Raw genomic sequence first — 24293 nt, forward strand, 5'->3', positions numbered from 1 at the left:
TGCTTTTCAAACTTTGCTGTACATTGGAATCAGCTGGGAGTCTTTTAAAAATTCTAAGCCCTGACTGCCACCTTTAGACATTTGATTCAATTTCTGGGCGTGGAAATATTTTTAAAGCTCCCCAAGTGATCCCAATGGACAGCAAAGTTTAGGAACCACTTTTTAAATTATGTAAAAATTGAGAAAGAGATACATGAAAAGGACCTAGTGGTCATAGATTTTATAAGAATAAAAATAGGCTGACAAATAAATAATTCAGTTGATTCTGGTTCTTTTTTTAGCAAAAACCATAGGTATCAATTTGTTTGAAGATTATGCAGGTATTTCTGCCCTTCTAGGCTCCTTAGCTTCTAAAATTTATGAAAATTCACCACTGGCAGCATACAGAAGTTATTTTGAGGATGAACAAAATTTTTCATCAAGATTCATGAATTCAAGACTGATTTAAAAAATAATCTCATGAAGTGGTAAAGTTAATTTTCCTCTACAACTTTAAAGAGAGATTAAAGTTTTATATTATCTTGGTAGCTGCCTATACATTAAGACACTGAGAAAAATAATACATATCACCTTCTATTTGTTGTAACTTTTTCTTTCTTCCTTTTTGTCAAAATAAAAAGCCTTCCATATACAAAATGAATGACTGTTCATTTAGCACTTATCATATGCTAGGGTGTTTGAAAATATTACATCAAAATGACCACGGTCCTAAAGGTGAGAATTATGATGTCTATTTTATAGATCAGGAGCATTTTATAGTAAGTTGCCTAGGGTCACACAACTAGGAACTGGCTGAGCCAAACTATGAAACCACGTCTTTGTGCTTAAAGAGCCTGTGCCTTTTTCATACTCCCAAGAGCCAGAGTTCCTCTGTTTTTGCTGTGGAACTGGTTCAATTCTATACAAGGTAACAGTGAGCATCCTTCTGTGGGGAGAAGCCTGGGAAAGTCCAGGAGAATTTCCATGGCGACTGTCAGATTAGACACGGCCTGGAGCTGTGTCTGACCTCCTGGATCACATTGAGTCAAGCCAGCATTGGCCTCATGAAAAATTCACAATAAATTAATCTTATGAAATTCTTTTTGTTCTTGCAGTTCTTTCAGTGGGAAAAATGGTGAAGATGATCAGTTTCATCCTTCTCACCACTGTTCTGGTGATGGGCAGGGAAAGCTGGGTAAGCTCATTACAAAAGCTATTGTTTTAAATACCCACTTAGATCTGAATTTTCTTTTATTTTGCAGAAAGTCTATAGTAACTTGTCACTAAAAAAACTTAACTAGGGGGAAAATGAAAAAGCATCTGCCACGTAATAGGCACTTATTAAGTGCTTAAAAAAAAACCTTTAAAGTAAAAATCAGTATTCACACTAAGTAAAATCTTTTTTATTTACTGGGGTTATTTGGGTGGTTGCATAATATTAAGAATTTAAAACTGTCTTTTGAAATTGACCTTGAGCTTTCCAGTATCGGACACTGTCAGTGTAAACTAGACAGATTATTTGAAAGTAATTGCAATGAACTTGTGCCTCTCTCCATTCATGAGTAAAAAGGGAAAAACAATCATTTACTCAAAGTTCTGGGAGAAAGAAAACGACTAAGTTTTAAATAAGCTTACTAACACTGTATATGTAGTCACATAAAAATTGAACATCCTTGCCCTGTAATCCTTCAGTTATTTTTAAATTGTATAGTCCACTATATTTAACAACATCACAACCAATTTCCCACTATTAGAAAGCAACACAGGATTCCAGATGCCATAAAATGTCTTTGCTGTTCATTTTTTAGACAGGTATAACTCAGGGGGCTAAGCAAATAACTCGTTCAGAGAGGTTAAATCAAAGAGAGTTGAAGAGAGAGTCTGAAAATAAGAAATAGTCCTAGAGAAACAGCTGGGAGAGCTTCAGTGACTTGGGCCTGGAGACAGGAGGGAGGAGTCCTCTACTATCATTTCTCCATTCTCTTGCTATATGACCTTCAGTTTAGAGGCTGAATTTCTATGTTTACGTTATAGTCCTTCACAGGAAGACAATGTATTTTCCTCTTTCTTTTGCCCCAAACAGAATATCTGAGCATACTGTTCAGACAGCCTAGCAAAGTGCCCAGAACACAGTATGCCCTCATATTTATGGAATGAATACAAGGTAGCACATAAAGATAGAAACAGGAAGTTATGCAATTATAAATTGGGAAATATGTCTGACTGTATTCAAATGCCTATTTTAGGAAATAATGTATATAAAAGTAGTGTAAGGCACTTACATGTTAAAATTCATAATTTCTCAGCAAACATTTATGCTTATCACAGGAGATCATGACATGAGCTGCAAATAGAGTTGTCAAAGTAAAAACAGGAAAAAGGCAAAACTTTGTCTTTTGTCCTTTCTCTTCACTATCCCCTAGTAACTCCCCCAGCGTCGAGTACTTAAGGGTCTTTACTGCAGCTTCTTGGTCTCAGTAGCTCTTCCCAGGAGGCACACCTCTGCAACTCCCCTTCCCAAGTCACCACATTTGCTTTAGCTCTGGAGAAATCCACTCAGTCAGATGCCACTGTAGAAGGAAGCTGATAAACTCTTTCACATGCAATATTCTTGGGTTATTTGCCTTTTTTAGAGAAAGTAAACAATTTAACTGAAAGACTCAGGCTTCTGCATCCTGTTTTGAAGTAATTAAGGGAAAAACAATAAGTAAGCCAAAAGGTAAAGTGACTCCAGTAGAATTTCCAGAAACAGGTAAATGGGTAAGATACTCAGGGATCTGAGGGTCTAAAGTAGCATCCCTTAGAAAGGTGACCATGTGTCATCAGGTTATGAACATTCAATATATTTTTAAAATGTATCAATACAAAAAGGTCATTCAAAAGCCTTGTTTATTTTAGAGACTGACACACTAGTCACATGTAATGATGCTGTAAAGCACTTTCCTGTTAAGAAAGCACTCAGGCGGTGATATGTAGAGTTTGAGAGTAGGATCCTTGAACTGGATATGAATGCTGACTCCTCTTGCCCCCTGAGAATTTCCTGTTTCCTTGAGAAATTGCAAGTTTCCTCAAGGATGAGTCCCTTCCTACCTCGTGGAATCGTTACGAGGATCAAATGAGACAACCACTCTACAGCTCTTGGTGTAGTCATTCAGATTATTTTATATCATTTTTTAGTTCAAGCACTTTACCGTAAGCCATAATTTCTTATTCTCCAAATAACAAACAGTGTTAGAACTTGCAAACCACTTTCTGGGTAGAATATTATTCCGAAACGGGAGCTGGGGACAAATTTGAATCGTTAATTTATCCAGCTTGTTCGGAGCGTTTATTCTTCCTAAGAACGAGATGCACGTTACTCTGCAGGCTCTCGAGAACTGCCTGCACGAGCAGGCGCGGCTCAGAGCCCAGGTGCACCTGCTTGAGACCCGGGTCAAGCAGCAGCGAGTCAAGATCGAGCAGCTTTTGCATGAGAAGGAAGTCCAGTTCCTTGATAAAGGAGAGGAGAATAGCGTCATTGACCTCGGAGGCAAGAGGCAATACGCAGGTCAGAATCTATGTTTCTTATGTGTTTCCATAACTTACATCATACACCCGTGTGCAATGGTGGTGCTAGTAACTTGATCACTTCAGGTTTTGCTAAAGAGCTTTTCCTATTCCAGTAAGAAGCAACATGAAGCATTATACCAAATTTAAACGTCTTCTACTATATTTTACCTCTTTCTCTCTATTATCTCTGCAAGGGACGTTTAATAGCATATGCCAATTATCTGAGGATCCCAATAGTTTAATTAGAGATCATGACAATGGATTGTTTAAATATCAGTGTGCAAATGGCAGATTATATTTGTGAAATTTTACAGTTTTTTATTTGTGTACTGTATCTTGCTTCATTTCATTTATATAATTTTCCCTTCTGAAACCCTGACATGCCTTAGGATAGTAAGTAAGGTAATAGAATAAAAGGGCAGGTCAGGAAAAAGAATCAGAGTTATTTAGGAAAATAAATCATTTTCCTATTATTTATGTTTTATGTGTATATTTTACAGTTTGGTCATTTTCCCTTTGATTAGGCCAGGTTTCCCCCCAGAAACTAAATGATCTTAAACTGCTAACGTATTGCACTTATCCCTACACATGTCCTGTTCCCTACAGAAAAGTATTCACCTGATTTCCTCCAGGCAACTTTAAAATAAACAAATAATAGTTGTCACAAATGAGAATGACATCTGGAATGCTTTGTTCTTATATACTATAGTATGTCTACTGTACTGCCATGATATATTATAATTTCTCTGTTTATGAGCCTATCTTTGTCAATTAACTGGATACTTTATAAGGTCTGGGATGATGTTTCATGCACTCTTTCCTCCTTATTTCCCATCAGAGTCCTTGCAACATGCTAGAGCCTCATATTTATGAGTGAAAGCACAGTAGTACGTAGAAATAGGAATAGCAAGATAAGCAATTATAAATTGGGAAATATATCTGACTATAACTGAGAACCTGTAGAGGCTAATGAGATGCCAAGCTGATGAGAATAAAAACATCTTTATTTTGTGTTTCTAAATATACTCATCAGTGTTAGATATGAGTTGTGAGAATCTTAGAATGTACGCTTCAATAAAATGCTCCCTTTTTCTCTTTTTACTGAGATCCTAATCTCTCTTTGCTCAGTCTCTGCCCTGAGTTCCTGACTCTGTTGTTCAGCAACTTGATCCTTTGCCCTTGATCCTTGGAGTCCAACTGCCTTCCCCACTTTAGGGGACAGAAGGAGACCAGATCCACTGTCCTGCAGAGTGGGGCTGGATACGGAGCGAGGATGGCGTGTGGCTCTGAAGCATGGAACAAAGAGGAACCAAGGACCGCTTGGGTAAAAACAGGCTTGAGAAACAAGGGACGGTCTGAAGCCACCACAGGGGCAGAGAACCAGGAACTGGAACCTAAGTGGAGAATTACTGGGAAGATTAAGCAAGACAGTGAAAGAAGACTCAGGAAAGCAATTGAACAGGAAGCAGAATCAGTAGTGATTTCTTGAAGACAGTGATTCTCATGAGAATCACCTGGTGACCTTTTAAAATGCTGATGGCTTGTCACAGTTTCAGGGACGCTGGCAGAAGACAAGAGACTCCAGGGTCAGAGACATGAGCTTCATGTTTGCACCAATGTGTCCAGCCTGCAAATACCAAGGAAGCAGTGTGGAATAATCCAGGTGGAAGATGTGCAGGCAGTGGGCTAGGTCACAGCTGAGGAACCCTGAGCTTAGGAAACCTCAATCTTTTATAATAGGTTACAAGCAAATCTGACCAGCCTTTGTACCTCAGAGGAAGCAAACAAACCCGCCATCTGCTCTGGTGCAGCCACTATCTCTATCTGCCCAAAGCTGTTCACTATAGAAACATCCTTGAAAAAAATAGTCCAGAACACAAGCTCTGTGTGCAAAATGTGCAGAAATGCAAGTGACCCATGGGAAATTATAAACAGTGCCTGAGCTCCAATCCAGGCCATTTAAATGATAATCCCTACAGGGTTGAAAAGGAGTGCTTTCCCTGTTGGGTGTGGGTGACCAGATCAGGCTTCTTACCAAATTTCTTCCTACAGGCTGAAAAAGTCCAAGATTCCCTGAGGTCACAAAGCAAAGGCTTTATTTCTTTTCAGGTAGGAGGTGGGGTCCTGTACCAGTTTGGTACTCTTTTTTTTTTTTTCTGCCGCACTGTGCGGCATGTGGGATCTCAGTTCCCAGACCAGGGATCTCAGTTCCCCAACCAGGGATTGAACCTGTGCCCCCTGCAGTGGAAGCCCATAGTCCTAACCACTGGACCGCCAGGGAAGTTCCCAGTTTGGTACTCTTTTTATTGGGTGTTTGGGACCTGGTTGTGATATGTTTAGGTATCCAACAAGGAGGCTTCAGGTACCTATCCTGAGACTGCAGTAAATGTCAGTAAGACACAGATTAGAGGGTAAGATCTCACTGGGTTAATTTGGTCAATCATTGTGGATGACAGGATTGATTCACAGAGAAGTGGGTAATCAGAATAGTCAAAAAGCCATTTGATTGATTACTCTGTCTTATGGGCTGAATCATGTTCCCCCAAAATACGTATGTTGAAGCCCTAACCCTCAGTACCTATGAATGTGACTGTACTTGGCGGTAGGGCACTTAAAGAGGTGCTTAAGTCAAAAGGAGTCCATTAAGGATGGGCCTTAATTCAATCTGACTGGTATCCTTATAAGAAGAGGAAGTTTGGACACACAGAGAAACACCAGGGATGTGTGTGCACAGAGGGAAGACCATGTGAGGACACAGCAAGAAGTCAGCCAAGAACAGAGGGTTCAGAGAAAACCAAACCAGCTGACACCTTAATCTTGGACTTCTGAGCCCCATAACTGTGAGAAAATAAATTTCTATTATTTAAGCTACACAATTTGTGGTATTTTGTTCCGGCAGACCTAGCAAGCTAATATACCTTACATTGCCTTAGATATCAGCTTCTGGCTTGGGAAGGTAGTACTTCTATAAAGAAAAGTTACTAGAGGTGTCCTTTCATCAGGGCTTGTCAGGGCTCTGGGCCAACCGGTGACCACTCTGTCATTGATTCACTAGAGGATATCTTAGCTGAGAGATCTGTAGTTTGTTCAGAACCTGATTGACCTGTGGAATGTCGATGAGGTCAGAGATGTAAGGGGCTGAGAGCCATGATTGCTCTGGAACGGAGTGTTCCTGGTGGAGGAGTGAAGCATGTTTGGGGTAAATTCCTCAGTGGTGAGGCAGGTAGATGAGTTGGCAGGGGTTATTGTGAGGTAGCTTCCTAGGCTATCTATTCCATTTGATCAAGGAGGGAGTGGACAGTCAGATTTTCACATCGCTTCCTAAATCCAGGAGACATGTTCCGTGTCAGTCAAGATCATGTGTCTTTAAATGCCTGATGGGGGATGATCTTTTTGAAGAACAGATGGTCAGTGACTGGTACAAATGAGGAAACCCTTTCAAGGAATAAAATGTGCCGTCTTCAAAAGATTGTCTACCATCATCAAGATAATGTACTTTCCAGGAGATGTTGCTCAATGAAAGATGTAATCCAGTGTGTTCCTCCCACAGGGGCACTTGAGGATCAACAGAGGATGCTGGAAGAACACTGCAGCCAATAGGGCAGTAGAGGGTGCCTTCCTGGACAGGGCCTGGGATGTGCATGGCTTAGGCATCTGCTCTCTGCCAAAAAGTAGTGAATCAGACCTGCCATCCTCACAGTTTCTCATCTCCTTCTACCAAGCACGGGATGGGGAGAAATGAGGTTGCCATTCTGAGATATGCTCATAGATTTAAAGAGACATTACAGTTACCAATTCTAAACATTGAAAAGACATGGGTACTGGACCTCTTTCAAGTCTAACACAACAGATCTGCCTGAGACCTAAAATCATTCCATTATAGCGCCTGGTCAAAAGCTGCATCCATCAGAAGTAGCAGCCAACTGGCCCCATTCACTGCCCAAGTCTGTGGTCAGCTAGTGGCCATATTATGATGGGGCTATCAAGCATTGGCTTAATTCTTCTAAAAAGCCCAGTTCAATCTGGAGCCACAGGCGCCTAGCCAGCGGCGAAGTAGGAATAACATGTGTGCTTCCCCTGCTAAGTGTAAAACCAGACAGGCAACCCATGAAACTGGCATGTTCTGACATAACCGACTCTAAAGAAGAAACACTGGAAGGATCGCTGTTGCCAGTGAATTTTCCTAGAGGAATAGCAGAGGCTGTTATAGAAACAAAGTAGATTACACAACGACTCTGGGCTCCATCATAATGGCCTGGATCTGCCCTCTGTGGATGTCCCTGCCCTTAGTCACCCAAACACATATAACAGTCTATTTTAAAGCAAGGTTAAGTCTTGCCTATTGTTTGGAGAATGGATTGTAGCACTACTAACAATGGTCTTCAGGCAATTTGTTTAACTTCTCTATGCCTCAATTTTCTCAGTTGTAAAATGGGGATAATCACGGTATCTAATTTAGAGAATTTTGAGAATTAAATGAATAAATACATGTAAAACAATGAGAACAGTGCCTGGCACACAGTAAGTACTCATAAATATAGCTATCGTTATTTTTTTTATGTTTCAAAGATAAATTGTTACACAATAAACTAGATACAAAACTACAAGGGATCCTGACAAAAATGAAAAGATTTATCTATATCTACCGTATCTATTTCTTGCCTACCCCAATTTCCTTGGGGAGAATGGATATAAAGTCTTTGCCATTCAAATTTGACAAAACTTCCAGCATGACCTTGAATTTGCTGCTGTCACCCTCAGCCCCTGTTGTTCTCTCTCCTGTAGCCCCCCAGGTCAGAAGAGGGGTCAGGGCTGGGGCAGGGAGGTCAGAGAAAGCAGCCATCAAAATCCCCAAGTGCATAATCAAAGCTAGGGAAAAGAGAAGAGTGGGAGTGGTACAAGAATAGGAGAGAGAAGAGGTTGTAAGCGCAAAGGAGAGTCTTTGATTCCAGGGATGACGCCGCCTCTAGACCACAGGGGCTCAAAGTAGAATGATAAGGAGTTAAAAGTATCTTTGGTGGCTTCCTTGGTGGCGCAGTGGTTGGGAGTCCGCCTGCCGATGCAGGGGACGCGGGTTCGTGCCCCGGTCTGGGAAGATCCCACATGCTGCGGAGCGGCTGGGCTCGTGAGCCATGGCCGCTGAGCCTGCGCGTCCGGAGCCTGTGCTCCACAACGGGAGGGGCCGCAACAGTGAGAGGCCCGCGTACCGCAAAAAAAAAAAAAAAGTATCTCTGGTGTTGGAGAGGATTGCCTGGCAGAGAGATCACTGGTATTATGAGTGTACTGGCTTTGTGGAGGCTGCACAGGTATGGGATCAGAAGTGTATACGGTGGAGCTAGAATTCTGACCTTAACTGTTTTCATGCTTCTCTTTTGCATGTTACAGTCCAGGTACAGTAACTGACTTCAGTTTCTCAACAGCACGCTGCTCTCCTGAGCCCTTGGAACTTTACATTAGCCATTATCTCTGTCTGGAGCATCTTCTCAGTCAATCCTGTCCCCTGGGCTGACTCCTATTCTTCATCCTTCGGACCCCAGTTTAGCCCTTCAGGAAACTTCCTGACCCTCAAGACTGAATTAGGCATCACTTCCATGTACTCCAAAAGCACCTTTTACTTTTCTTTCTTTTTTTCTTTTTAAAGATTTATTTATTATTTATTTATTTTTGGCTGCACCGGGTCTCAGTTGTGGCATGCGGAATCTTCGTTGAGGCATGCAGGATCTTTTGTTGTGGCGTGCGGGCTCTTTACTGTGGTGTGCAGGCTTCTCTGTAGTTGTGGCACGCGGGCTCCAGGGCTCATGAGCTCTGTAGTTTGCGGCACGCGGGCTCTCTAGTTAGGCGTGCGAACTCAATAGTTGTGGCGCGCGGGCTTAGTTGCCCCGCGGCATGTGGGATCTTAGTTCCCTGACCAGGGATAAAACCTGCGTCCCCTGCGTTGGAAGGTGGATTCTTTACCACTGGACCACCAGGGAAGTCCCTATTTTTCTGTCTCAGCACTTATCATGGAGTATTGTCACTGCATGCTTAGTTGTCTATCTCCTGCTAAACTGTCTAGGTACTGGTATCTTTAGCATCTAATGTGATGATTGGCATATTGTGAATGTTCAATATATATTTTTAAAATTTAATTGGTGGAACAAATCAGATGGGAAAAAAAAGAGAGGGCAGATGCTTCAAATGTACTTATGGAGTAAAACAAGATATTTATTTGAATAACAACTCAGAGGAAGGTAACAGGTTGGTCTGCAAAGGATATGTGATTCCAAAAGTAGGAACAAAACTTATCTCAAGGGCAAGAAACTGATCAGTGTAAGAGAAGAAGTACCAGGGAATTCCCTGGCGGTCCAGTAGTTAGGACTCGGCACTTTCACTGCCATGACCTGGCCCGATCCCTGGTCAGGGAGCTATGATCCCACAGGCTGCATGGTGCGGCTGTAAAAAAAAAAAAAAAAAAAGTACCATTATTCCAAATACCAAACCAAGCTCCAGCGTGTCTATTTAAACAATCTAAGTGGGTTGTCAACACAGATTCAAGTGTCAGATAATGGCAGGAGGCAGGCAGTTGGGTGTTTGTTACAGGGACTGTGCAACCAGTCCTGGGAAGAGTGAGGTTTAAGCACTAAAACTCTCACCCCTGTGTTGAGAGTGCTGGGAGCAGAACTTAGGAACTTAGGAAACTTAGGAAACAAGGAGTAAGGCAAGAAATCAGTTACTGGGAAATTGAAATACCAAGGACAGCGCAGAACTGACTGTATAAGTAGGAGTTGGGTAGAAGAGTCATAGGGACAGGATCTAGACAAACTATTATAGTGTGTGTGTGTGTGTGTGTGTGTTATAAAATTATAGCATGTATAATATGATAGATAATAGACATTCTAGATGACTGTTTCTGGGTATAACAGCTAAAAAAATTCCAGAAGTCAGCAGATCTGTTTTTATTATGATGTGTTTATGATGGTGTGTTTATGATGATGCAAGCATGAAGGAGAAGGAGGAATAAGCTATGAAATATAAATCCAGTTCAATTGTATTTTATTTTTCAGCATATAGGAAAATAGTACTAGAGAACCTACCAAGGACAAACACTCAATAAATAAAATATATAATAAGACATAAATTCTAAGAAAATATATGATATATTTACATAATATATAATATTATATAAAATATATAAAAATTTGCTCACACCAAAGTGTATGTTTTTGGTCTCCTTAAATTAAAAAATTAAATATACATGTATATGATCTGTAGAAATAAATTTCTTTGTTCTTATTTACAAGTTACTGTATTATTACTAAATCATTTTCTGAATTCTAATTCATCTCATAGTAGAAAATGCCTAATTACATACAACCTAGCAATTTTTGAAAACAATGCACAAATCACATGATTTTTTTTTTTTTTTTGCAAAAACAGGTACAAAGTTTATTATTAGAGACACAGCATACATGTGGGAGAGCACACAGAGAAACAGTTTATTTATTTAAGACAGAAGCGAGGCAGAAATACACACACAGAGAGAAAGGGTGTGGGTGTCCTCCCTAATGAGGAGCGCAGTAAAGAGGGGGTCAAATCATGTATATAGGGCAGTTCTGCCAGGTCTTTGTTTACCTTTGGCCAGTTATCTTGTTTCTTTTTTCACCCCTGACCTGCCCTAGAAATCTCTCCAACATGCATGCACATCTTTTTGCCAAGATGGATTTCAGTGCAGAGGCCTGTGGGAGATTTGACAACATTTGTTATGGGGTCGTGCCCCTCCCTTTTTGACCCCTGAGGAGCTTTTCTGCACATATGCAGTTGGGGAGGTAATAGATGTGGTCATCTTATCTCTTTACTCTAGCAGAGCTCAGCTCCTGCCCTAACTTTGTCTTTGGAGTGTCAGGGAAAACAAAGCTCCAATTTACTCCGCTGGACAAACTCCAGCTGTCCAGCCCAGGGCCCCATCTACCTCCTATCTCAGTATTTTTTTTTTTGAATTTTATTTTATTTTATTTTTTATACAGCAAGTTCTTATTAGTCATCCATTTTATACACATCAGTGTATACACGTCAATCCCAGTCTCCCAATTCATCACACCACCACCATTTTTATACAACATATAATTAAATGTATTTTTTTAATCTTTTGGGTGTGATTGAATTATGTGCCTACATTAAAAGATGGTAGTACCAAATTCACACTAATTGGTGACAATCATAACAGCCTTTGGTATCACATCTGTTCAGCCAAGACCGCTAGTTTAACCACGCCCACTTCTGCAGGAGCCCCCAGTCTTTATGAGACAGTCTCTCAAGGCAGTATGTGTAGTGGTTATTGTAGAGAGTCCAAAGCCTGGTTTCAAAGTCCAGTTGCCCTTGCTAGCCATGGCCTTTGCGCAAGTTACTTGACCTCTATGTGCCTCATATTCCTCATCTGTAACATGGAAGTGATAAGAATACCTATCTCTTTGTTGTAAAGATCAAATGAGTTGGACTTTCCTGGTGGTGCAGTGGTTGAGAGTCCGCCTGCCGATGCAGGGGACACGGGTTCGTGCCCCGGTCCGGGAAGATCCCACATGCCGTGGAGCGGCTGGGCCCGTGAGCCATGGCCGCTGAGCCTGCGCGTCCGGAACGGGAGAGGCCACAACAGTGAGAGGCCTGCGTCCCGCAAAAAAAAAAAAAAAAGAATCCGCCTGCCAACGCAGGGGACACGGGTTCGATCCCTGGTCTGGGAAGATCCCACATGCCATGGAGCAACTAAGCCGGTGCGCCACAACTACTGATCCTGTGCTCTAGAGCCCATGAGCCACAGCTACTGAGCCTGCGCACCTCTTGTTGCTCTGCAAACAAGAGAAGCCACCGCAAGAAGAAGCCCGCGCACCAGAAGAAAGTAGCCCCCGCTTGCCGCAACTAGAGAAAGCTCATGTGCAGCAACGAAGACCCAACGCAGCCAAAAATAAAAATTTTTTAAAAAGAGCAAATGAGTTAATACATGTAACATGATTACAAAAGCATTTAGCATTTAGCTCAATGAATGTCAGCTATCTATCTACATTATTATATCTTCTCTCCCTTGTTTTCAGAGGAAAGAGCCCACCAACCCTCCCCTACAAGAATATTGCAACTTCCTCTCTCTCCTCTTAAGTTTTATCTTATGTTGCCTGGGGGTAAGGATGGCAGTGGTAGGGCCAGTTCTGGCATTCCCCAGCATGCTCTGTGGCGTGGTGGCTGAGTTCATGCTGGCCTTTCTTTGAGTTTAGAATGTGGGGTACTTAGTGCCTTTGGTTCTCAGCTTTGGGCTCAGCCACCATTCTGGGACAAGAGGAAAAAGCTCATTTGGCAGGCTGTCATGTCACTTTTTGAAGCTTCAACATTCAGCCTCCCAAAATGGCTTACTTTCTGCATGATCAGAGAAAGTGTTCACCTCACCCAGTTTAACACAGTGTTTATCAAACAGAGGGCAGGTATCCTTGGCCTCACTCTAGCATTATGTAAGTATCCAAAAATTCTTTTTTTTTTTTTAAACTCCCATGAACACAGAGCTCTTTAGCCCTTCTCCTGCCCTTCTCCTGCCTATTCTTGGGGGCATTGAGTGTGTCGAAACATTTTGAAAATCATAGTTTTAAATATTTAGCTAATATTTTAAACACTACCTTGCTTGAACTTTCTATCACAGTGTAAGTCACATTTCCCCCAGGCAGGCTCCTTAACTTATTTGCATAAGCAATTGAGCTACTGGCACTTTTTTGATGTTTATTTATTTGTTGCAGTTTTGTTTTTGTTTTTTCAGTTGAAATCCTTCCTGTGGATCTTAAGTTGTGTTTGGCATTTTCCTCTGGGAAGAAGAAAAAATTTTTAAAAACTTAAACTCAGAGTTGGCATAAAATAAAACCAAATAGAAAATGTTGGCTGAAAACTCCATATTCACAGAGTTTTCCAGAGGCAAATGTTATAGCTAATCATTTTCATATTTGCTTGGAAAATAGTCTGGAACTTGTGAGTCTTTACTATTCAGCTCTTTGGTAGGTAATTAAATGTAAGCAAAGAGCTCCTTTGCTAACAACGTTAAAATCTGCTTACTTTAATGAAAAATATTGTGTGATATACTTGATCACGGATGTAAGCTTTTGAATAACATTGAACTAATTTTAGATAATCATTTTCCCATTGTTTTTCTGCTTGTTTAATTGCCAAAACAGGATTTTTTAAAAATAATCCAGCATGTATAAAGAACACTTGGGCTTCTGAATCTCAAAAATAAATATATGAATAAAGCCTAAATCGTTAGAAAAATGAACATTTCACCAAAGCAGTAGTATATGATTGGTCTCAACCTGATAAGGGTTTTTAGAAAGTGATGAAGGTTCTTTATTTTCATTTCTCTTCTGATTCCTATTGGCTATTTAATCTATTTAATGTGGAGTATATTTTATTTGTAACAAAATTGTAGACAATTTGGCATCAAAACAATGAAAGTGAAGAAAGAACTTAAAATATGCTAAAAGAATGGAATTATCCAATCAGGAAGAGAAATTTTTTATTGGGTACAATTTAACATAAAACATTATATTAGTTTCTGGTGTACAACATAAGGATTTGATATTTGTATGTATTGTGAAATAATCACCAGGGTAAGTCTAGTTAACATCCATTGCCATACATAGTTACAGAATTGTAGAAAATGTTTTTTTTCTTAAAAAGGAAGGAAATAAAATGATAAGGGTAAAATTTGAAAGTTTGTGATGTTAAATTATAGTATTTTTATTCAAAAGTCTGTGACTGGGTGTCCTTGAAACTATCTCTTTACAGTGGCCACGAATTCAACTACCCTAAAACATAGCTTCCTGGGCGTCTAAACAACAGTGAGTCCATACTTGCCATATTCTCGAAGTCAGTACAGATCAGCCTAGATAAGACCCAATAGATATTAATTTATCCCACGCTCAAGTGGTTTAAGAAACAGATATTACTTTTTGGTGACAAACTGGTAGCTATGTTTGCTTCAGGGGTCAAAGAAATACCATAGCAAAGGAGACTGTGGGGACAAAAGTAGAATCTTGCAGTTTTCAGCAAAAACATCTAAGAATGCATGGACTGTTATAAATTTCAGTGTGTTAGTAAAAAATCTGATGAGACTGGGAGGTTATAAGAATCTAACCAGAAGATTACTATTTTGAGTTCACTTCCAGATGTTCAGAATGATTTATAATGCTCTAAGTCAGGATAATCTATATTAAATTATTTGTTTGGTGTTATATTTCTACTTTCATTTTAGTGTCACAGGAGAGAAAATTTCCTCTGTTCTGTCTGATAAAGCTATAAGTTTCACTTAAATATACTGTGCTTAACTGAAACATATACTTTTAATTGTTTTCTACAAGAATCAGAAATGAAAAACCAGATACATATTTCACTGTCTTATTTTTTCCATGATCATATCAAGAAGGCAGATGCTAGTGAAATACTAGGAAAAGAAATAAATAAGAATTTCCTAATAGCCACTGGAAGATTCAGATTCAGTTTTAAACAGCTGCTTATCTACATCATGTATTTATCTGTCTCCATTAGTATTGAGTAATCTCATTCAGAGGCTCCCTTTAAAAAAAAGAGACAGATAACAAATACTACATTACCTTGTTTTCCAAACAGATTGTTCAGAGATTTTCAATGATGGGTATAAGCAGAGTGGATTTTACCAAATCAAACCTCTCCAGAGCCCAGCAGAATTCTCTGTTTATTGTGACATGTCCGATGGAGGAGGGTGGACTGTAATTCAGAGACGATCTGATGGCAGTGAGAACTTTAACAGGTGTGTTAATTATGACATAAGGATTTATCTGGAGTAGGAAATGTGACGTTTACAATAAGTTAAGCCTTTTTTTTATATCCTGAAGTGTATTAATTAGACAGAATTTCATTCTCTCTTAATAATAATAAAATATATTAGCTAATCAAGAAAATATTGGGGGTAGGGATGGAGGTGCACACCTTGGGTACTGCAAAGGTCCATTTGGATTTTGCTAAAGTCAGCTTTCACTTTAATTTTTTAGAGACTGGAATGACTATGAAAATGGCTTTGGAAATTTTGTCCAAAAAAATGGTGAATATTGGCTGGGTAATAGAAATCTTCACTTATTGACTACACAAGGTAAAGTTTGCCTAATATCGACTTCATCTGAAATACAATAAAAAGAACACAAATATTTTTCACTAAATCATAGACAATAGAACTAATTCAGTAACTACTATGATTTGCAGATGGCAATGATCACTTTTGGGCAATAATTCCCTTTGTAAAACGTGGCTGCTTGCACCTGGGTTGTGGGAGGGAGATTTCTCATATATTTTTGTTCTGTTCCTTGGAAGGAAAGCTAATGTTATAATCATTCTTTTTAAATGCCTTGAGTGCCTCAAAACATATATATTGTATCAGTTATGTGTTGGCACAATAAAACTGTGTAACAAGACATAAATTTAGTGGCTTAAAACAACCACTGTTTCTTATTTCTCACAGATCTACAGGTTGGCTGGGTGGCTTTGCTGATCAGGGCTGGGCTCTGCTAATCTTGGCTCAGCTTGCTCATGGGCTGGTGATCAACTTCCTGGTCACCTGGAGGCTGGCTGTTCTAGGCTAGCCTTGGATAGAATGCTTCAGCTCACTCCATTTGCTCTCTCATCTTCCAGCTGGCTAGTCTGGACTTGCTCTTGAAGCAGAGGCAGAGTTCCAAGAGAGACAGTGGAAGCACATAACGTTCTTGAGACCCAGACTCAGAAATGGCACACAGTCATTTTCACTGCCTTCTATTGGTGAAAGCAAGTCACAGGACCAACTCAGCTGTAAGGGGAAAGGAAATAGACTTAATGGGAGGAGTTACGAAGTCTCATTGCAAAGGGAAAGGTGAAGAATTGAGGAATTATGGCAGTTTTTTGGAATCAAATACCACAATATACTAAATATTTTTGTTCCCATTCCATTTCCAAATTTTATTTTGAAAAATTTCCAAGACACAGCAAAACTGGAAAAAGTTTCAACCTACCACCGAGATTTTACATTAACATTTTAATCCCGTATCTATCCATCTATCCATCCATCAATCTATTTTTTTGGACATATTTCAAAGTAAATTGTGTACATCTGTAAAAGTCCCCCTAGATGCTTTTGCATGGATATCTTTAACTAGAGTTCAATATTTGTCTAAAATATCACGAGTTTAATAATACGTTTTCCAAGCTTCTCTTTCCCATGCTCTTTTGCTCCAATCCTTTACCTTCCTTACCTTAGTTGCTATCTCAGATTATAGTCAGTTCCACTCAAATCTGATTCTTAATGTTTCATAAAAGGCAACTGGATTGCTCAGGAAAACATGCTAAATCACACTGGCAATACACTAAATGTAAGAGCAAGGGTTTATTTTTTCCAAATAAGTTAAGGAAAGTGATTGGTGCTCCTATATTCATAATAGTATGATCATAATTATAGAGATCTTTGAGACACCAGAATAGTAACTCAGAGAGGATGGATAATCCTAGACGTCTAATGCTTTCTTTGTATATTTTTCTTGTGATCAGTGCTCTCTAAATTTCAATGTATTTATTATCCCACTTTTAAGTGTTTTATGATAGATATATAACATTTATCATACCAGCTTCTGTTTCTTTCACACATTAATATGCATCTGATTTCTTGTTGAAACTATGAAAACCCCAAGAAGTAACCTTTGGCTCCTTCTAAACATACAAAATTCAAAGTTATTATTTTTCAAATTATTATTAAGTGTTTATTTGCCCAGATGCGCTTTGCCAACACATCTGCTTCCCCTTCAGGTTTTGATTGGTGTTTCAGTCTGGCTACTCTCATGGTAGCAAAAATGTATTGATCAGTTCCAGGCGTCACAACTGCATATCACATCATCCCAAGGAAAAACAGTGCCTTTGACCTTGCATTTCTTAATTATGAGAGCCTTTAAGGCTAAGGAGTTGCCTCTGAAAATAGCTTTATCCCCATTATACAAATTTTGGCTGAAGTGTTTGCAATAAAGTTAATTTAGAAATGGTCTGTAATGCAATTAAGTTAATTTAGAAATGGTCTGTAATTGAACTTTTATTTACTCATTGACCAAAGAGATATTTAGATGGTTACCTAAAAGTCTGAATCTCTTCTATAATACAAAGCACTTTTTTTAGGAGTCTTGACTTAGCCTGTGTTACTGCTCTTGTCCCCTTTGCAGTCTTAGCTCATATAACATTTAGTATGTTTTGATCAGATGAAAGTGGCCTCTTCCTTGAAACCCCACTTTAGAGAGCTCCATGGGACAAGGAATTTGTCCAGTGGTGGGGAATCCAGCATTCCCTGCCCAAGAAGCCTTGAACTTGTCTCCAGGACCTGCTCATGCCTCTTCTTCATCTGTCCCCACTGTGGGACAGTTATACAGCTGGTGTGTGCACCCCTAAGTCTGAGGGGAGGTAAAGAAAGAGCTTTTATTTTGGTGTAAAAAGAGCGTGGGTGTGCAGCCTGGAACGCCCATGCGTGTGGGCAAAGCCCCTTGCTGTGTGTGGTGGAGACAGAGGTGGAAGAGAAGGGAAGTAGACCACAGACCAGGCCTGCATGCCGTGTCTCCATGTTCCGGCCCGGAACTGGGAGGCAGCCAAGACTAAATTCAAACCTGATCTTACAGGTCACTGTGAAAGTTTATTTATCAAAGTAGGAGGATTGAATATAGTTATTATCTAACAGTTTGATTTATAACTTTTTATGTTTCTGACAATAGTTCTATTTCTGAAAAAGAATAGTCTTTGTTATTTGCAAATGATGGGACAATGAAGAAAAGATGATTACTTGATAATATCAACTATTTCAGTCATTATTTATATTTAAGATCAACATTCTTACCAAAAGTAAGAAAAAGAGGATAAACGTTTAAACGTCTTAAAACTTCTTTTATTGTTAGATTTCTTAATCTACTTACTAAAAACTGACTTGCTTTCTGTTGTTCTTTGCCAAGTGAATTACACTGGTTTTTACCTGTGATAGATGTAGTAGAAATGTTCTACCTTTAATATTGCGTCCCTAATTTTTTGCGAGTAAAGTACACAACAAAACATTCACGTTGTAAATACAATGGAGTCACTGCTTATTCTTTGAAAACTGACTCATGGCAGAAGGAAATGGTCTAAGTAATAGAGCCGCAAATTGTTTTTAAGCCTCAGTAAGTCAGTGTCATCTTACAAATTAAAAAAAAAAACAACTACGATTTTTTTTTTCAGGAGACTACACATTAAAAATCAACCTTGCAGATTTTGAAAAAAATAGCCGTTATGCACAATATAGAAATTTCAAAGTTGGAGATGAAAAGGTACTAACATTTTCAAATAACTAACATCATGAATTAACATGTAAAACATACAATGTAAACCTGAAGTCAGGGGAAACAAAAATATGCAATAGAACCTAATCTTCTATTTATTAAATAAGCCTGTTAAAATAGTAACAACTGATAATGGAAGTCACCTCTTTTCCTTTAGAATTCCTATGATTTGCATATTGGGGAATATTCTGGAACAGCTGGAGACTCCCTGGCAGGGAATTTTCATCCTGAAGTGCAATGGTGGGCCAGTCACCAAAGAATGAAATTCAGCACATGGGACAGAGATAACGACAACTACGAAGGGAACTGTGCAAAAGAAGATCAGTCTGGCTGGTGGTTTAACAGGTTTGACATTTTATAAACATAATTGTAGTGGTGTTGATGATTGCTCACTGGTGGGCATTAATTATAATATATGAGGTAATGTTGGTCTTCTTTGTGATACTGGTATTATTAAATAAACATCTTTATAAGAATTCTTAAGTGATGAAGTACCTTTAAGGATTTGTTCATTGTGTACATTAGTAAAGCTTGAAAGATATATCATAGAAATAAATCAAATTACTGCTTTTACAAAGATTCTTTGCAAACAGAATCATGGGCGAGTTATTATAAGTAGTGAGTCACAAATTGACACAAAGAAATAGAGAACATTTTCGATGTTCTAATAACCAAGTAGCTCTCCACCTTCTCGTATCATACCAAATGGCCATGTTATTGTAATTTTGTCTGTGTAATACTACTTTTCATTTACTGTGACTTTTATTAAATCATTGAATCCAAGCTCCTTCCAATGCATAAGTTTCCTCTACAACATTCCTGAAACCTAATTCCACCTTCTCATTGAATACTTCAATGTTACTTTATCAGCAAACTTATTCCATTTTTGATTGTACTAAATCAGTTTTTCTTCATTTTCCTTTTATTTGCCTGAAATCTTCCTTCTTATTACTTTGACAGTTTTTTTTTCTCAGTAGCTACAGAGTAATTGTATTCTTTTTCAACTTAAGATCTTTGGGTGCTGGATAAGAAGATATTTATTGTATTCCTCAATGTTTTCTCTTCTCTAAGCTAGATATGCCTCATTCCTGTAACTGTTCTCCACCCACGATGATATCCAGACAGTACCCTTCGTTGTAATCACAAAGTTAAGGCAGGAATGGAAAAATTCAAACAGTCTTCTTTAGAAATAACCTGATAAGCCTGCTGTGTCTGCAAAGCATGTGTGCTCAGACTGTTAGGCAGTACATGAGCTTTGAACATCTTTTCTATTTAGAAGACAGGGGCCCCCTCAAAATAACTTTGCATTACAGAATCTTTAGTGAGTATTTCTGGCATGCCGTGTTTTCCATGTAATTGAGGACTAATCATTTAAATTCCATAATCCAAATGTTAACATTTTTTTGATTATGTAAATACTTTAAAAACATTAAGCATCCTCTATTTTATTAAGTGGAGGTATGCCAGACATATGTCTATTTTCCCTAAAATCATGAGAATCGCCATTATGAACATCATGTGTTATTGTGATGTGCTGATTTTAGAGTTGTAGATTCTATGAAGGTACAGCTTGTTGTATATAGTGTGGAGTGTCAAGTTGAATCTAAATAGTTGTAAAAACACTATTTTATCTGGATTTTGCTTTTTTCAAAGTTTGAGTCCATTTAATTTTTGGTCATTTTGTAAGGGAAGTGGAACACACACAGCAGTGAGAGGAGACAGAGAAACAAAGTTATCTTTCCTGTTTAACAAGTTGAAGGTGGTGTTAATCTTTTTCCCTAGTGGTTTTCTTGTTCTCTTAAAACCATCTTTATCAGCTTCTCTTCATCCTCCTTTTTCTTCCCATTCTTCTAAGTTAACCTTATGTAAGAATTATCAGCATTATGTAAAACATCTATAATTCACAAAGTTGCAAGCATCCCTTAATGTTTGTTTTGGAACAGAATTCCATACACGGAAATAACAACCACAATGTTACTGTTAGCAGGAGATCAAAACTAAGTACCTACCCAGTTGAACAACAGCTGGCACACAGATTAACAGGGGCTAATAAACGATTTACTTGACTTTAAAGATAGGGGTTCAGGAAGGACAAAGAAAGGCAATTCAGTTGCTGGAGCCACCCAAGGAGCCTGCATTATCCTTGAAGGCAAAGGAGATGATAAGGCTGTGCAGGTGGAAAAACAGAAAAGCTGGAGAAAAAGTCAATTGTTCCAGGAGCTCAGTGCTACTTCTACCATACCTGCTACTTCTGTGGTTTAACTCCATCATCCTCTTCCTCCTTACTCTTTATTTTTCTGTCCCATAGTTCTTCCAATTTACATGAACTCTTGACACTTTATAAGTATATTCCACTTACAAGGCATTCCTTCTCTGCATAGCAAACTAATCACTGAGTGTTGACGTCGTCTCTGCTTTTCTGGTGTAGCATCTCATGTGTGTGCTCACAGCTACTTCTTCACCAAGGAAGCCCCAATCTAGCTTCAAGTCCAGGCTGTTCTAGAACCTGGAAAATGCTGGAAAATTGGTCTTAGAATTCCTAAGGTTTCCTGGGTTGACCAGAGTCAGTTTCCTAATAGCATTCAAATCACAGACCAAATAAAAAAGTACATGTAGTAGATGTCTCTAGGAAGACAGAAATATGTCAAAATATATGTTCTGGAGGCTCAATTTAGAGTATTTTGTCTTTCTTTTTTCTTTTTTTTTCGGTACGCAGGCCTCTCACTGCTGTGGCCTCTCCCATTGCGGAGCACAGGCTCCGGATGCGGAGGCTCAGAGGCCATGGCTCACAGGCCCAGCCGCTCCGCGGCATGTGGGATCTTCCCGGACCGGGGCACGAACCTGTGTCCCCTGCATCGACAGGCAGACTCTCAACCACTGCGCCACGAGGGAAGCCCAGTAACGTCTTTTGATGTTACTTTCCATTGCAGTTTTTAAAACACAGTAGGCTCTTAACACTTGCAGATTTAGCATACATGGTTTGGATTAGTTACATCAGTTTAAGTTAGGAGGACAGGACGGTCAGCAGGAGAGAATTACAAGGCGGGTAAGGGATTCAAGCCAGCCACTCAGCGTTTATGGGTAAATTATATGCTTTCTTTGATTCAGTAATTTAGGTGCTTTCCAAAGATTTTAAGAACTATTCCTTGTGAATGTTCTCCTTATGTCCTAATGTCTGATATCTTTTCATTGGTTATATCAATAAATATACAGTAACTAATTTCATAACAGTACACAGAGAATTATCACCTATCCTCAGTTTATCCATATCAGGAACAAAATTTACAGATTCCAAAGGAGGAAGGGGGACATTTAAAAATTTGTGATAACCTAACCAACTTATCTAGGTTGGAGCAATAAATGTAAAAAGTTAACTCAGCAACTAAGACAAATGATTATTGTCTGATGGCTGGGGAAATTTTAAATGGTGGTTTAGGTTTTGTTTTCTTATCCTTGAGCTTAAAATAATTGATGTACTATTGACTTTTAAGAGGGAGGAGGGGAATTTTAATTACGAAAGCTAAGTCTTGGCAGCAGATAGATGAGCATTGTAAGTGTAAAGTATACAGGGGAGCTGGCAAATAGAGCAGCGTGCCACGCCTTGCTTTGTTAACCCATACTGCTCTCGCTAAGGCTCAGGCTTACAAGGTCATGTTTTTGCTTGCTTGTTTTCTCCCTCCCTCCCTCCCTCCCTCCCTCCCTTCCTCCCTCCCTCCCTCCCTTCCTCCCTCCCTCTTTCCTTCCTTCCTTCCTTCCTTCCTCCCTCCCTCCCTTCCTCCCTCCCTCCCTTCCTTCCTCCCTCCCTCCCTTCGTTCCTTCCTTCCTTCCTTCCTTCCTCCCTCCCTTCCTTCCTTCCTCCCTTCCTTCCTTCTTCCCTTCCTTTTCTATTAAGAACAGAACTCCTTCTTTATCAATACTCTGTAAGTGGCCTAGGTTTTATCCTGAGAGTTGTTATGGTACTAAAACCCACCAGTTTAAAAAACTCATGTTGTAGAATCACTTGGCTTTTGGAAACTGATAAATATTCCCTTATCTAAAAATGGCAGAGGGAGTTCCCTGGTGGTCCAGTGGTTAGGACTCCACACTCTCACTGCCAAGAGTGTGGGTTCAATCCCTGTATGGGGAACTAAGATCTCACAAGCCGCTCGGCATGGCCAAAAAAAAAAAAAAAAAAAAAGGCAGAATTCATAATTAAAATGTTTTTAATCATTTGCTAGCAAACTAAAATGGTTTCTTTCAAAGAGTATTTTTCTAGTCTGATTGTTTTGTGTTTATTTTTCCTCCCACTAGGTGTCACTCTGCAAACCTGAATGGTTTATATCACACTGGCCCCTACACGGCTAAAACAGACAATGGGATAGTCTGGTACACCTGGCATGGATGGTGGTATTCCTTGAAATCTGTGGTTATGAAAATTAGGCCAAGTGATTTTATTCCAAATATTGTTTAATTGTCCCTGCTGGGCTTTCATTTCTGCATTTCATCTTGGTTTAAGTGATTTGAAAAATAGCAAATCTGAACCTTCACATGTATAATGATGGCAGTTGTTATGTGCACTACTTTTCTTACTTGCCTTTATGACTTAATGTACTTTCAGCACAGCAAATATGTGATATTCACCAAATAAATGTAGATTATGTTACTATTTAATTGAATTCCTACGTGCAAAGGACTACAATAAGAGATTATTGCTGAACAAAAAATAAAAAGCATAGAGTATATACATGACTTGGGAGATAACACAGCATAAATTTATAATAAATTACATATGAATGCAGTTTTAAAAATACATGAAAAAAATCCAGCAAATAATGTATTGCCAAATCAACTGCGTGGATAATAAATATTATGAATCGAGAATGAACTCAGGTCTCTGACTGCAAAGCTAGAACTTTAAATACAACCCAGGATCTTAATCACTATAAAACACTTTCTCGTATTTTTAGGATGTTTATATAGATTACACACTTCTTTCAGAAGCCTCAATTTTAATTCTTATACCAGTCCTGTGAGGTATTATTATCCCCATTTAAAAGAGCTGAGAATTTGAGGATCTGACAGGCTGTTATTGCTCCAAGTTACAAAGCTAATAAGTAGGGGAACAAGGACTCAAATCCAAGTCTTCGCATGCTGAATCAAATGTATTGCACCCACGCTGCAACTTCTGGGATGTGTCAGACACAGAGGACGCACTTCAAACCCACGTGAAGTTTTTTGGATAAAAACATACACAAACCATACAATCACAAAAATATAAATAATTCTAAAAGCTGATAAGTATGAAGAAAAAATGTGTGCCTGGGGGATGTATAGCAGGGAACCTGACCTGACTTGGGGAAGGGGGGTCAGAGAAGTTTCCCAGAAGAACTAACTTTTTGAGCTGAAATCTTTTAACTAGGTGTTATGTGGGAAATCATTGCA

The 24293-nt window shown here is 39.1% G+C and overlaps 1 protein-coding gene across 6 annotated transcripts in view; it reads left to right on the top strand.

Annotated features, from left to right (window-relative positions):
• The window catches only part of FGL1 (fibrinogen like 1), a 58031-nt gene extending 34509 nt beyond the window's left edge, over positions 1–23522 (top strand). For all 6 annotated transcript variants that reach the window (XM_070044636.1, XM_030831742.2, XM_030831771.2 and 3 more), the window contains 7 exons: positions 1095–1174; positions 3346–3526; positions 15157–15316; positions 15558–15655; positions 18772–18860; positions 19030–19217; positions 23163–23522. In XM_070044636.1, the coding sequence (XP_069900737.1) occupies positions 1112–1174; positions 3346–3526; positions 15157–15316; positions 15558–15655; positions 18772–18860; positions 19030–19217; positions 23163–23322 (939 nt within the window). In that variant the 5' untranslated portion in view covers positions 1095–1111 and the 3' untranslated portion in view covers positions 23323–23522. The remainder of the gene's footprint in view (positions 1–1094; positions 1175–3345; positions 3527–15156; positions 15317–15557; positions 15656–18771; positions 18861–19029; positions 19218–23162) is intronic.
• Positions 23523–24293: the final 771 nt, after the last annotated feature.

The sequence above is a fragment of the Globicephala melas genome, chromosome 21, assembly GCF_963455315.2.
Source record: "Globicephala melas chromosome 21, mGloMel1.2, whole genome shotgun sequence".
Classification (NCBI taxonomy): domain Eukaryota; kingdom Metazoa; phylum Chordata; class Mammalia; order Artiodactyla; family Delphinidae; genus Globicephala; species Globicephala melas.